Source organism: Penaeus monodon, chromosome 39, assembly GCF_015228065.2.
Source record: "Penaeus monodon isolate SGIC_2016 chromosome 39, NSTDA_Pmon_1, whole genome shotgun sequence".
Taxonomy (NCBI): domain Eukaryota; kingdom Metazoa; phylum Arthropoda; class Malacostraca; order Decapoda; family Penaeidae; genus Penaeus; species Penaeus monodon.
This window is the reverse complement of record NC_051424.1, coordinates 6,992,690-7,007,689: the sequence shown is the minus strand read 5'-3', so window position 1 is coordinate 7,007,689 and position 15,000 is coordinate 6,992,690. Positions and strand designations below refer to the sequence as shown.

General features: G+C 39.8%; 1 protein-coding gene across 1 annotated transcript in view; it reads right to left on the bottom strand.

Moving 5' to 3' along the window:
* Positions 1 to 9,205: 9,205 nt before the first annotated feature.
* The window catches only part of LOC119597216 (galactokinase-like), a 10,226-nt gene continuing 4,431 nt past the window's right edge, over positions 9,206 to 15,000 (bottom strand). The window contains 8 exon segments of the mRNA XM_037946743.1: positions 9,206 to 9,473; positions 10,211 to 10,288; positions 10,290 to 10,332; positions 12,210 to 12,360; positions 12,786 to 12,967; positions 13,295 to 13,420; positions 14,106 to 14,235; positions 14,433 to 14,622. Of these exon segments, the coding sequence (XP_037802671.1) occupies positions 9,360 to 9,473; positions 10,211 to 10,288; positions 10,290 to 10,332; positions 12,210 to 12,360; positions 12,786 to 12,967; positions 13,295 to 13,420; positions 14,106 to 14,235; positions 14,433 to 14,622 (1,014 nt within the window). The 3' untranslated portion in view covers positions 9,206 to 9,359.

Genomic DNA, 15,000 nt, shown 5'->3' with positions numbered 1-15,000 from the left:
GTTGGTGGTGGTGTTATTATTATAATCGTTATCATTACCATTCTACATTATCATTACCATTATCATCATCATCATTCATTATCATCATCGTTATTTTATCATTATCAACATCATCATCATCATTATTATTATTATTATTATTAATAAAAACTAGTGATGATAATAATAATAATAATGATAACAATGATTATAATGATCATAATGATAATGATAATAATAATAATGGTAATAATAATGATAATAATGATAAGAATGATAATACTAATACTAATAATGGTGATAATAATAGTATTAATAGTAGTAATAATAACAATAGTAATAATAAAACATTAATCATTATAATCATTATAATCGTCATTATCATCAGTATTATTTTAACAGATATGTCTTTTTATCGCTCTATTAGATAAATCACAACCTCAGTCCTTTTTCGGTAAAAAAAGAAATGATGCAACGGAAAGCACTGAAATTAATGGAGAAAAAGCTACGTCAAGTGCAAGTCATGACTCATGCAATTCGGAAATCCAGTTTTGTTTCTTGCATTTTTGTCCGTTATCCCCCGCTGCCGTTTATTTCCTAGTTCTGTTATATGTTATCTGAATATCTAATCGTGCCTGATAACTCGGTGATGTAGATATAGGCATTTGGTTAATGGGTGAGTAATGGTTAAAACAAACAAATGTGTTTAATAAATATCACTCTGACTGTAGAGGAAATGAGAGTAGAGAGATTGTAGGGTGGATAATGGCGTGGATCGTTCTAGTGGCTCAGGTTTAAGAAGTTTTGAATGTCCTCAAGAGTTTCTGGAGGAGAGTTAGGTGGAAATGTCTGAGAAACGAAGATTTTTTAACGAGAAGAAGAGGAGGCAGATGTCCAAGGAGCAGAAGAAGGGGTAGGTGTAGGAGAGAATGTGGAAGATGGGACGGAACATTTAGATAGCCAGGTGCGACAGGTGACACGAGAAGAAGGTGCATATATCGGGGAAGTGGTTAGAGACTGGCGTATCTGGATGCAGAATGGCAAAGCAATTTGACTGGGAGAGAGAGGGAATACTGCGAGGAGGAGGACGATAAGGATGAAGAGTAGTAATAAGGGAGGAGGTAGTAGATAATGAAGAAGACTGTGCAGGAGGAATTGGAATGGAGGGCGTTGAGAGAGAGAGAAGAAATGAAATGTTCTGAAGATTGAGTAATAACTTGGGTGGATGATTTCGGAATGGAACAAGTTGACAGCAAGCATCGAGGAGGGCTTAGTGGTAGCAGTGGTCGGGGGCGTGATCACGGGAGAGGAGGCAGGGGTCGGAAAACCATAAGCTAAATTCAGATAGGTTAGTTGATAAAGGGGAGGGGGGATTCAGTGCCTTTATTAAGAGTACAAAATCTTCATTATTGGCCATGAACAGTCTGAAATATGTGCAGAAGATAAACAGTTTACCAATCAGGTCTCCACGAGGTTTCAGGATTATACGAATAACCAAGGGAATACTGTGCCCATGGCTCACCGAGGCGGTTCAGGATTGACACCATGGCATCCTTTCAGCACGGCTCTTATACCTGAGGAAATTATCACAAGAAGGGTTGGAGAAGAGATCGAAAGGGAGAGGGGGAGAAGAAAAGACAAAATAGCAAAATTGGTTGAGCCGAGGGCTGATGCAGTGTCCGGAACCGCTCGCCCCGCTCGGACGGATAAGCAAAATAGTCAAACAAATTGTTCGGATCCCTGCCCAAAGTGTTCGGACAAGTCGGTAACTCGGACCTCTAGAGAGATACCGGACGTAACTAACGTTTTTTTTTTTTTTTCATTAAATCTATCGAAGATTCTGCTAATTGTGTGTGTTGTAGAGAATTTGAGGGTGTACAGTAACTGTCTACTAACTCCACTTTCTGTCTCTGTCTCTGTTTGTCTCTCTCTCCCTCTCGCTTCACAAAATATTTTTATATCCTGTTTGACCTATCTGTAAGAATCATTAAAATTTATTTCAGACAATCATCACTAAAAAGAGACTTGCGAGAAATGACGAAGTTTTCGTGAAAAGTCTTTAGCCTCTCTTGGTAAAGCGAATTCAAGACTAACAGGATGTTAAAACATAGTCAGCGAGTCCAGGACAAGGCCGCTTTCGAATGTGTTGCACGTAGATTTTTTTTTTTACATCCTTTCTCAAACGCGTGTTTCTCTCTCTCTCTCTCTCTCTCTCTCTCTCTCTCTCTCTCTCTCTTATACAAAAGAACAGGTCTGATTTTAAACTCTGGGTATTAATAGATATTCAGCAAGTGCTATAAGTGTTTTGTCACTTTGTCAGTTTCTCAATCTGTCGCTTTGTCAGTTTGTCACACTGTCTTTCTCTCTCTCTCTGTGGTGCAGCAACCATGCTGACCTGCGCTCAAATCCATCGCCGCCAGTGGATGGTAACCCCGGCCATTCCTTGCACATAGAATCAAAATAAAACAGATAGTATGTCACAAGAATACCCATTGTAAAATGGAATAAAACTAGATTAATCAATTAATTAATTAATGTTTCTCTGTCTCTCTATTTCTGTGTGTCTATGTATGCCTGTCTCTCTTTCTCTGTGCGCGTCTCTCCCTCTGTGTGTGTGTGTGTGTGTGTGTTTCTGTGTGTGTGTGTGTGTGTGTTGTGTGTGTGTGTGTGTGTGTGTGTGTGTGTGTGTGTGTGTGTGTGTGTGTGTGTGCGTGCGTGCGTGCGTGCGTGCGTGCGTGTGTGTGTGTGTGTTTCTCTCTCTATCTGTGTGTGTGTGTGTGTGAGTAAGTGTGTGTATGAGTCTGTTTGTCTCTCTCTATCTCTGTCTGCCTTCCTGTGTGTGTGTATGTGTGTGTGAGTAAGTGTGTGTATGTGTCTGTTTGTCTCTCTCTATCTGTGTCTATCTTCCTTGTGTGTGTGTGTGTGTGTGTGTGTGTGTGTGTGTGTGTGTCACTGCCATTCTCTCTATCTCTCGATGTATCCGTTTCTCTGTAAGATTACTGCTTCAGGGAATCTGGTAGCTACAATCTATCACTGCCAAGATGCATTTGTGGCCCCTGCCTGAAGGTATCAAATGGCTCACAGATCAATAGCAACTCTACAAAAAAATCCCTAATTACAGGCATAGATACCAAATTAACTTTCTTTACATTTCCTCTAGAAGTGAATTTTTGGCAAACATGGCAAGACCTACAGTATCTTTTAATGGTTGCCCTAGCACCTAGCCAGAAAAATATGAAATATTTTCTCTGATTTTTCTTTTCTATGAGAAAAATCCCTGCAACTGGAGAGTCATGAACTGTTGCAAGTATTATTGGTCTAAACTTTTTTGGGACTAATTAATAGTATTATATAATTATATTATATATATATATTATATAATAATTATTAATTGCCGACGGGTGGAATGTACGTACATGCCATGGCATGGCAGGACTATCTGCCGGGGGCATGTACGTACATGCCATGGTGGATTTTTTTTTTTTTTTTTTTTTTACAATCTCGGCAAAATATTATTTTTCTGCCAATAAAAATGTGATTAAGTCGTTTTTAACACTTTCTCATTTTTACGATACAAAAAAAAACAACAACAACAACAACAACAAACCTACGATTTCAACTCCATGATGCCACACACTGCTTATTTTATTCGGACTATAGAGCGAATAATGACCAACTTTTTCTCTTTCTTTTAACGGTAGGTTCATGTCTGAGCCGCCGTGGTCACAGCATGATACTTAATTGTAGTTTTCATGTTGTGATGCTCTTGGAGTGAGTACGTGGTAGGGTCCCCAGTTCCTTTCCACGGAGAGTGCCGGTGGTACCTTTATAGGTAATCATTCTCTCTATTTATCCGGGCTTGGGACCAGCACTTGACTTGGGCTGGCTTGGCCACCCAGTGGCTAGGTAGGCAATCAGGGCGAAGTTCCTTGCCCAAGGGAACAACGTGCCGGTTGGTGACTCGAACCCTCGAATTCAGATTGCCGTCGTGACAGTCTTGAGTCCGACGCTCTAACCATTCGGCCACCGCGGCCTTGACGATCATGGGCTTCCATGATTTTTTCTTAGCAATTTAGAGCGGTGGTTTGCCATTGCCTTCCGCCCGGTGTTTTTATCGAGTCACCATCTCTATTTACCCAGCACTGACTTGAGCTGGCTTGGCCACCCAGTGGCTAGGCAGGCAATCGAGGTGAAGTTCCTTGCCCAAGGGAAACAACGCGCCGGCCGGTGACTCGAACCCTCGAACTCAGATTGCTGTCGTGACAGTCTTGAGTCCGACGCTCTAACCATTCGGCCACCGTGGCCCCTAATGATCAACTATGGAGTCTACATAACAAAAAAATATCCTTCAGGCTTGATTTATCAGGAAATATGGCAAATAGAGACTTCAGAAAATAATGAAAACTGAAAATAAAACATATGCTCGTAGTATTACGAAGAAATGGCAAGGGATGCTGGTATTTGGCATGAGCGGTCGCGCATGCTAGGGTGACGATATAAACCCCCGGCAGCGAGGCCCGGGCCACTATGACTACTACCCGTCGGGAAAGGGCTTGACCTCATAATTCACAATTCTGTTTTTAATGGCTACAGTTTCTTTATTTGCAACTTTATGTTCAAGAGTAGGGCAGGTATTTTAACCATCAATCAGATCAATATGTCATATGCAATTTCAGGCATAGCAAGATGAAAATCTCTTGATTTAGTTTGAGCAACCTAGGAACAACACTCATCCTATTCTCAGTCTGAAGATATGAAGTAAAAAATCTTGTTTTTCACATCTGCGTCTGAGCTGACCAATTACCACGAGGGGAAACTGTACACCTGACACTATGCCAATCAAGATATCTAATAATGATTAATGGTTAAGACAAACAAATGTGCTACACATCAAAGGTCATGTAGCACTATGGTAAAGCATTGTGGCGAAAAGGGTAGAAACGAGTTAGCGATTAGGATAAGTGGATAGAAGAAAGGGATGAATGCGAAAAGGAAAAGGAAAGGAGAAGAAAAAAAAAAAACATGCAAGGTTAGTTGAGGCGAGGGCTGAGGTCCAAGGCTGATTCCCTACATTTGGGCCTCAGTCTCCGTCTCCTAAGCCCCCACGAGAGTAACGAGCAAAGGATTGGGCAGATCAAGATATGTGTAAACTCAATAGGAGCGGCTACAGCATCAATCCACTCATTAAAAAAAAAAAAATCAGACTTTATAATGCATGGACTTGTTTTATGTGATGGAAAAGAAGTCAAAGATAGATGGAATCAATATTGTTCCAACCTATACAAAAAGAATAAAGATCTAACAACAACATTAATTAGACTCAATGACAACGAAGATGAACCACCGCCACTGCTAGACGAAGTTATAAAAGCCATAAAAGAAGTAAAGAATAACAAGAGCCCCGGAATAGATGAAATAACAGCAGAACTAATTAAGAATGCTGGCGAAAGTGTTGAATACTTCTTCTACAAACTCTACAAAAATATGGAATGAAAGAAAATGGCCAGAAGACTGGGTAAAATCAGTCTTTACTCCCATACCTAAAAAAGGTGACGCACTCCAATGCAACAATAATAGGACAATTGCATTAATAAGTCACAGCAGCAAAATTTTGTTGAAAATTATTGCTGAAAGAATGAAGTTGAAGTTAAGAGAGGAAATTGCAGACGAACAAGCAGGTTTTCGCCCTGGAAAAGGTACCAGAAACCAGATTCTAAATTTAAAATTGATCATAGAGAAAAACAGAGAACATCAAAAAGACCTATACCTGTGTTTCATCGATTATGTGAAAGCTTTTGATACTGTTGATCACGATATCCTCTGGAATAACATGTACGATATGAAGTTTCCAAAACACATCATCCAACTAATAAAAGCCATGTATGACCAACAACAAGCAGCTGTAAGAACCACTTATGGGTTAACAGAATGGTTCGGTCAAACAAGGAGTGCGACAGGGTTGCATTCTGTCTCCGTACCTCTTTAATATATATTCTGAAACAATTATGAGAGGTGCTCTAGAGAATTTTGAAGGACTACTAGATAAAGTTAGAGAAGCGAAAAGGCTGGCTTGTTTCTTAATGCCAAGAAAACTAAGATCATGAAGATTCAAAGATAACCGGCAATGAACAATGATGAACATGTTACAATCAATGGAATGATTGTGGAAAATGTGAAAGAGTTCACTTATCTTGGAGCTGTTTTAACTAATACATATGATGATTCACCGGAGATAAAAAGAAGAATTACCATTGCCAAAAACGCCACAATTGCTCTCAATAACATCTGGAAAGACCGAAGCATTATCTTACGGACAAAGCTGAGGTTATTGAACTCATTAGTTTTCCCAATTGCATCATATGGTTCTGAGCGTTGGGTGCTGAAGTAGATAGACAAGAAAAAGATCAATAGTTTTGAAATGTGGTGTTACAGACGAGTACTGCATATTAGCTGGACAGAGAAGAAGACGAATGATGAAGTGCAGAGAAAAATAAATTGTAAAGACCGGCTGTTGGACATCTTGAACAGGAGGAAATTAAAGTTTATTGGTCATGTGATGAGAAGTGGAAGTATTGAGAAAGACTTGCTGACAGGGATGGTGATAGGAAACAGAGGAAGAGTCAAACCGAAGACAAGACTGAGCGACAACATCAAAGATATTTGCGGGCTGTCGATGGTACAAGTGGAAAGAAAAGCGTAAGATCGAGTTTAGTGGCGAAGGATGGTGGAGAGGTCCACGGCTGCTCAAACATGAGCATACCGTTATTGATGATGATGATAAATGTTAAACAACCACTGACTTACAGAATCACTGCCTTTGGATTTGTTTTAAAGTTAGGTCGAATGTGACCAGCTCTGTTACAGTTAGATGAATTCATAACTGATTCAGTGTTAAGGTCGTCTTTATTGGGATGGAGTTTCCGTTGTGTGAGAGGCGTTGCTTAAGCTCTGGTAAGCCACAGTAAGCATTTGTAACTCATACAGTCAATCAATCAACCTATATGAAGTCTGAAATTCACCCAATTACTGTACTGTATAAATCTCTATTGTCACTTTTCACAATAATTACAAATCTGCGATAAAATGACATACAAAAGAAATTTATTGTTATTATTATCATCATCATCATTTTCTTTTCATTTGCCTTTACTAAGGGCGTCTTCTGTACACACCATAGAAGTTAATCCAGTATTAAAGTTTGAGCCAGATCTCTATTATGCATGAGCAATGACAGCGTGCAGGATTAAATTTAATTCACCTCCGGATCAGACTTTACTTTTGAGCTCAAATCTTAATCCTGCACGTGCGCAGAACGAGCTATTCAATCCCACCAATCATGTATCCATACGTCATAACAACGTCATCAACTCTATAGAAAAGATCGAGTTGAGTTGCCATTAATATTTATAATAAGCAGTAACGAAACAAATTCTGATATTTTCATGTCAAAGAGGAATGTGAAAATTCAGCTATATATATTTTTATTTTTGTGAGTTGGTGGATATTCAACCTGCAGATATAACTCTCAACACTGAAAAGAAAAACGAAAAGAAAATGACACAGAGAATTTCAGAGAGAAGGCAATGTTATTTCTTAGTTAGAAAACCATTCCCAACTTGTGCAACATATTAATTGAATAAAAGAGAAAGCTTTTAATAACATGATTAGGTTTCAAATTCAAAGTACAAACTTCCTGATTCTTTAAACTATAGGGACTTCAAAACCGCGTGGACATTTGTTATCATGATCTTCGATAGCAACAGCCTGAAAAAACTACCCTCCCTGTTTCTCTTCCTTCTTTCTTCTTTTCTCTTATTTTAGACTATATATATCAGTCTACACTTCCTTAACCGTGCCCCTCGATCACGCACGAGAGAGAGCTCACAATGCCTCGTGCGCCTAACAGTGTCTTGTATCTGTGCAAATAGCATGGATTTGGATTAACTTTGATCCGGAATTAACTTTTATGACGTGTACAGAAGACGCCTTAATAGACAAGGCAGCATTGTGCAAGCAAAATTCACTTGAGGGAAAGCAGTGTGTTGTGGGTCTACATTCTACTACAGTCCCCCCACAAAACACAAGAAGGTAACTTTGCTACAGGGAGACAAAAGTAGGCGTATTATTAAAGCCCGAATATCTATATATTTATAGATATATCAGTCCATTTATTCATCTTCCCGTCTGCACACACACACACACACACACACACACACACACACACACACACACACACACACACACACACACACACACACACACACACACACACACACACACACACACACACACACACACACACACACACACACACACACACACACACACACACACACACACACACACACACACACACACACACACACACAAACAAACAAACACACTAACACACATACACACGAAGGAGAAAGAGAAGAAGAGAGAGAAAGAGAGGGAGAGAGAGAGAAAGAGAGGGAGAGAGAGAGAGAGAGAGTGAGAGAGAGAGAGAGAGAGAGAGAGAGAGAGAGAGAAGAGAAGAGAGAGAGAGAGAGAGAGAGAGAGAGAGAGAGAAAGAAGGAAGAGGGAGAAGGAGAGGGAGGGAGGGAGGGAGAGAGAAGAGAAAGAGAGAGAGAGAAAGAGAGAGAGAGAAAGGAGAGGGAGAGGGGAGGAGGGGAGAGAGAGAGAGAGAGAGAGAGAGAGAGAGAGAGAGAGAGAGAGAGAGAAAAGGAAGAAGAGAGAGGGAAAAGGAGAGAGAGAGAGAGAGGAGGGAGGTAGGGAGAGGGAGAGGGAGAGAGGTAGGGAAAGGAAGAGGGAGATGGTTAAAGCTTAGTGGTAAACATGCAAGCACTATGATATAGTATTGTGGCAAAAAGTCTAAAAAGGAGTTAATAGGATAAGTGGACAGAAGAAGAGGGTAAAGAAGAGAAGGAAAAGGAAAGGGGAGAAGAAAAGAGAGAAAAGTAGTGAGAGGGAGGGCGAGGTCAAGGCAGGGGATGCCTAAACTTGGGTAACAGCACACTCCTAAGGGCAAACAACAAGCAAGGTTTTGGTGGGAGGGAGAGGGAGAGGGAAAGAAAGAGGAGGAGAGAGAGAGAGAGGGGGGAGAGAGAGGGAGAGAGAGAGAGGGAGAGAGAGAGAGAGAGAGAGAGAGAGAGAGAGAGATGAGAGAGAGAGAGAGAGAGAGAGAGAGAGAGAGAGAGAGAGAGAGAGAGAGAGAGAGAGAGAGAGAGGTTAAAAAAACAACAACTTATTTACATTTCTGAATATATTCAAAATGTATTCTACGATGAGTTGCTACATTATACACTTGAATGATAGGAATATTAAAAAAATAATTGCCCCTTAATCAGAAAAAAATACAGCATTAATCAGCTGCTTCATGTGGTTTCCTGCAACACAGACTACAGTGCAAGCGGCTGTGATCCCTCTGAAGGTGAGCACACGTAGAAGGTTGGCTTGCCACTGTATTTCTGGATTGTGTGAGAGATAAGACGTTCCACACTTTCTTGTTTCACCTGCACAAAAGAGAGAAGAAATGTTATAGAACTATTTTATTACTGTCTGTCAGGCCCATATCATAAAAATGTGATTCTTTATCCACTGTAATTCAAACATTCAGTCTTTTTAGTAGTCACTGATACTAGTTCTCCTTCCCCTTATATTTATGCATGAAAGATTATGCTTGACTGTGAATTTCACATCCCATGTTCTCACAAAAAAAATGAAGAAGAAGAAGAAGAAGAAAAAGAATGTGAGTATGAGAGGGAGAGCCATCTCTCATACTCCCATAATTTTTTTTTATTCTACTATACTCTCATTTTTTCCCACTATACTCCCTCTCTCTCTCCATGCTCATTTACTAAATCCTCTTTATCTAATGATTTGACACTATGATTCTCCCCATGCTTCTCCACTATATTTCTTTCATAATACTCACCTCTATCCTTAGCTCACTTATGATACTTTCCCACAATATATACTCTCCTCCTCTTCCCAACAGAACATGCCAAATGTCCCACAAGCGTAACCTCTTCTCCCTAAATCCCTCCTCTCCTTTTTTTTCGTTTCCTCCCCTCCCTTCCCTTCCCACTCCCCTCCTCATCCCCAACTCTTCCATCTCCTCTCCTCCTCACAGCATCCTCTCTGTCCCTCCCTCCTCACAGCATCCTCTCCATCCCTCCCTCCTCACTATAATTCCCTTCAGGTCCTCATCCCTTTTAACCTTTCCCCGGCAGGATCCCTGAACACCAACCAGTGTGACGGTGCATCCCCCGAAGCCTCCACCTGTCATCCTGGAGCCGAAGACCCCAGGCACCTCCAGCGCAGACGAAAACTAACTGGTCGAGCTCAGGGCATGACACCTCGTAGTCGTCCCTGATGGAAAGGGAAGGAGCATGAGACCACAGGGGAAGGGCAGAAGAGAGGGTAATTTCCCCCACTCTCTTCCCAGTCCTTACTTTCTCTTCTTGCTTTTTCTCTTGCTTTCACATGAGGGAGAGAAATATCAAGATGAAGAGCAAGATGGTAATAATGATGATGGTGATGATGGTGATGATGATGATGATGGTGATGATATGGTGGTGATGATGGTGATAGTGATAGTGATGATGATGGTGATGCTGATGATGATGATGATGGTGATGATGATGATGATGATGATGATGATGATGAAGGAGGAGGAGGAAGGAAAAGAAGGAGAAGGAGTAGTAGTAGTAATAGTAGTAGTAGTAGTAGTAGTAGTAGTAGTAGTAGTAGTAGTAGTAGTAGTAGTAGTAGGAGGAGGAGGAGGAGGAGGAGGAGGAGGAGGAGGAGGAGGAGCAAGAGGAGGAGGAGGAAGAGGAAGGGGAAGAAGAGGAGGAGGAAGAGGAGAAGGAGGAGGAGGAGGAGGAGGAGGAGGAGGAGGAGGAGGAGGAGGAGGAGGAAGAGGAAGAGGAAGAGGAAGAGGAAGAGAAGGAAGAGGAGGAGGAGGAGGAGGAGGAGAAGAAGAGGAGGAGGAGGAGGAGGAGGAAGAAGAGGAGGAGGAGGAGGAAGAAAAAAAGGAAGGAGAAGGAGGAGAAGGAGAAGGAGGTAGAGGAAGAGGAGGAAGAGGAAGGGGAAGAAGAGGAAGAGGAAGAGGAGGAGGAAGAGAAGGAGGAGGAGGAGGAGGAGGAGGAGAAGGAAGAGGAAGGAGGAGGAAGAGAAGGAAGAGAAGGAGGAGGAAGAGAAGGAGAAGGAGAAGGAGAATAGAAATTAATAGAAAAAAAATTAAACAAAACTCATCATATGTTTTGTCAACTCCAGACAAACACTTTTCTAAGATACAGCTTAGTTATGAGGTAATCATAAAATAAATAATATAATTCATAATTAAATACCTGTATTAACCTTCAGAGGTTTGAAATCATATATATAAACAGATCTTTAAAATTATTAACTGTGAGATCTGGGATTCACTGCAATTCTCACTGATTCTCTTCATACAATAACAGAAATTTACCTTCCTTGAATAAGAATAGGAACAATTTACTTGTGGAATCCATTAACCCAAAGCTGCCGGGGAAAATGCTGTGCTCAATTTTTATTTTTTTGTGAAATGTCTCTGCACATAGATGGTTCTGCTGATGCTTAGCCACAAAGGAGTCAATTAGTAGACCTTGTGACCTTACCTGATTTCACCTTTCCTTGAATTGAAGGAAAAAAAACATATTTTTTACTAATGCTATGAATATCGATGGTGTTATTTTTATTAAAAACACTATAATTACTCTAATATTAACATTAGAAACAGCAAAATAAAATAAGGTAAAATATTTTCGTAAATAACGGAAAAGGGTAAATGGGTAAGACTGGCAGTACTCGTAATTGGCTCATTGGTGACTTAGTACAAGTGTAGCCATCTATGTGTAAAAAAAATTGATAAAGTAAACTCACAGAAGGCATGGCATACCATCCCCGTCGGCATTGGGTTAAACAACTGATAAAACACATCAAAGGAAAGAGGCATGTACCTGTTTCATGTTTACACTTTGAATTAAAATGAATGAGAGGTATGAATGGTGAAAATGGAGGATATTCTCAATTTTTGTCATAAAAAAAAAAAAAAAAAAAAAAAAAAAAAAAAAAAAAAAAAAAATAAATAAATAAATAAATAAATAAATAAAAAATTAAGGTAAAAAGAAGAGTTTCCTGGCTGTACTACTAGTAAATGAAACTTCTCTGTGAAGAAGAAAACATATAAAGAGAGAAAAAAGTATTTCCCTTTGTCAGTGTACCTGAGGGAATTATGTGATTCGGTCATCAATTTTCCAAAGGTTGCATAATCTGCCTTTTTGAGCACAGTGACAGCCTCTGATGTGCGCTGAATCTCTGATATGACATGCCTTGCCCTGCAGTACACCTCTTCACTCAGGGAGGATTTGCACTCTGTAAAAATAATCTGTAATAATTCATGGCATTTGCAACTTGTAATGACTACAAGCATACTAAACATTAAAGAAAACAACAAATAATGCAATTTTTTGTCATCAAAGCAAACATATGCAATCATATTTCATAAATGGATTTTATACAGTGCAGCTTGAATACCAACTCCCTTATCTCTCTTTGCTGTAATTCTATATGTTTACAAATCAATACCTTCAAAATTGATAAAAATGTGACATTGTATGTATTCATATCACTCTCTCTGGACATGATTTGCATTCGGAAAGAACAACAGTTTGTAGTAACTTACACTACTGTTACATTAAAAAAAAAAAAAAAAAAAAAAAATTGCAAAAAAAAAAAAAAAAAAAAAAAAAAAATTGCAAGAACAAAAATAAGAGAGAAATAAGATGCCTTCTCCTCACTCTCTAGGTCTTCCAGAGTGGCATCGCGCAAACTCTTTTTGCCAAGGGCGGCTGCAGCTTCGTAGCACTGTCGACGGCGCGTGGGGTATTCAGAGCCAGATAGTGTGTGTCTAACATTGGAGTTGGTGATCACAAAGGTCACAGAAGGGTCATCCAGTGGTACCAGACTGGATTCAAGCGACCTGCAAGGAAAAGAACCACTGTCTTTTCACAAAATTCCAATTCTTATTTTTTTAAATGTGGCAAATGAAGGATATATAATTATAGATATTCCCTCTGGCTGATTATTCTTTATGCTTTACATACACTGAATAAATGAATACACAAATCAAAATCAATGAAAGGGAACTGACAAAATTAATATACCTACACTTGCAGAAGAAGTCTGACAATCAAATACTGAACATTTCTTTTGTTTTGTAAGTTTTGCAAACATTTTTCTCATTTATAGCAACTGTTCACATTTTGATCCCTGTCAACTATCTAGGCCTTCTTCTAGCATTCCTAACCTGCAGTCAATCAGCAGAGCACAGCCTGCTTTCCCCATGGTAGAGATGAACTGATCCATAATCCCACATGGCATGTTGGCAAAGTCGTGCTCTGCTTTCTGGCACGCGAGAGCCTTTGCCTGCAAGCTGTTGAGGATGGTTTGTCATTAACATTTACATACTTTGTTAAAAATTTTTATCATCATGTGAGGGGAGAATTAATTATTCTAGAGATACTAAATATATTGAACTGTGTGTGTGTGTGTGTGTATGTGTGTGTGTGTGTGTGTGTGTGTGTGTGTGTGTGTGTGTGTGTGTGTTGTGTGTGTGTGTGGAGAGAGAGAGAGAGAATGAGAGAGAGAGAGAGAGCAGAGAAAGTAGAGGAGAGAGAGAGAGAGAGGAGAGAGAATTGAGAGAGGGAGAGGAGAGGGAGATGGTGAGAGAATGAGGGGGGGGAGGAAGAGGGAGATGGATGAGAGAATGAGGGGAGAGGGGGAGAGGGGAGAGGAGAGGAGAGAGAGAGAGAGAAGAGAGAGAGAGAGAGAGAGAGAGAGAGAGAGAGAAAGAAAGAGAGAAAAAGAAAAGAGAGAAAAGAAAGAGAGAAAAAGAAAGAGAAAAAGAAAGAGAGAAAAAGAAGAGAGAAAGAAGAGAGAAAAAGAGAGAGAGAGAAGAGAAAGAGAGAGAAAGAGAAAGAGAAGAGAAAGAGAAAGAGAAAGAGAGAAAGATAGAGAAAAAGATAGAGAAAAAGAGAGAGAAAAAGAGAGAGAGAGAGAGAGAGGGAAAGAAAGGAGAGAAAAAAAAAAAAAAAAAAAAAAAAAAAATCCATAGTCACCTGGGAGCTTTGTTTCCAGTAAGAACTTCCAGGAAAGTGTATGTAGCAACCTCAAGTGATGCACTACTGGAAAGTCCCCCTCCCAGTGGAACAGAAGTTGTTACCACAGCATCAAACCCACTAATATCACCTGAATAAAGCATATTTCTCATTAGCAGAGCCGCAGTGACAATATCTGCGTATCACATATGTCACAATAAATTTTCATTCCTTCATTAAAGTTTTTTAACACTTAGACAATACAACAAGCTTCTTAACCTACACATGTACATATATAAGAAAAATCACATTCTCTTTGTACAAATACCACTTCCCAATCAGCCTGACCTGGGAAGTTGGCCACGACTCCTTTGACGTAATTAGCCCAATCAGGTTTCCCAGGTGTGAGCGGTGTGGCTGTTGAGGGGACCCCAAACTCCACCTGGTAAGGCTTGTCGGCAGACTTTGAGAGGGTGAGCACGCGACAAATGCCAGTTGCGGTTTTCTTACCCACAAAAATGGTGACAAGAGGTAAGGCCTGTGAAGCAATAACACATATTTACTAGACAGATCTGAATAGTATGTGCAGGAATATGTAAAATGTATTCATAATACCTACACATACACTGCTAATGAAGTAGCATCATTTTGATGTTCGAAAATTTCTAAATTTCCTTTTCCAAGATGTTCTTGACTGCTTACAAATAATATTTTCAATCATGAAACCAATTTCATACTTCTAAAAGATCCCCTTTTTGTCCAGTATGACTTCAGTTTTATGTGCAATTATATAATGTTCCAAAACATATACCAAAATCTATATGTACATTAAAACATACAGGCAAAAAAAGAGAGACACATACATATACATATACATATATACCACTATACACATAAATACCATATACATATATTA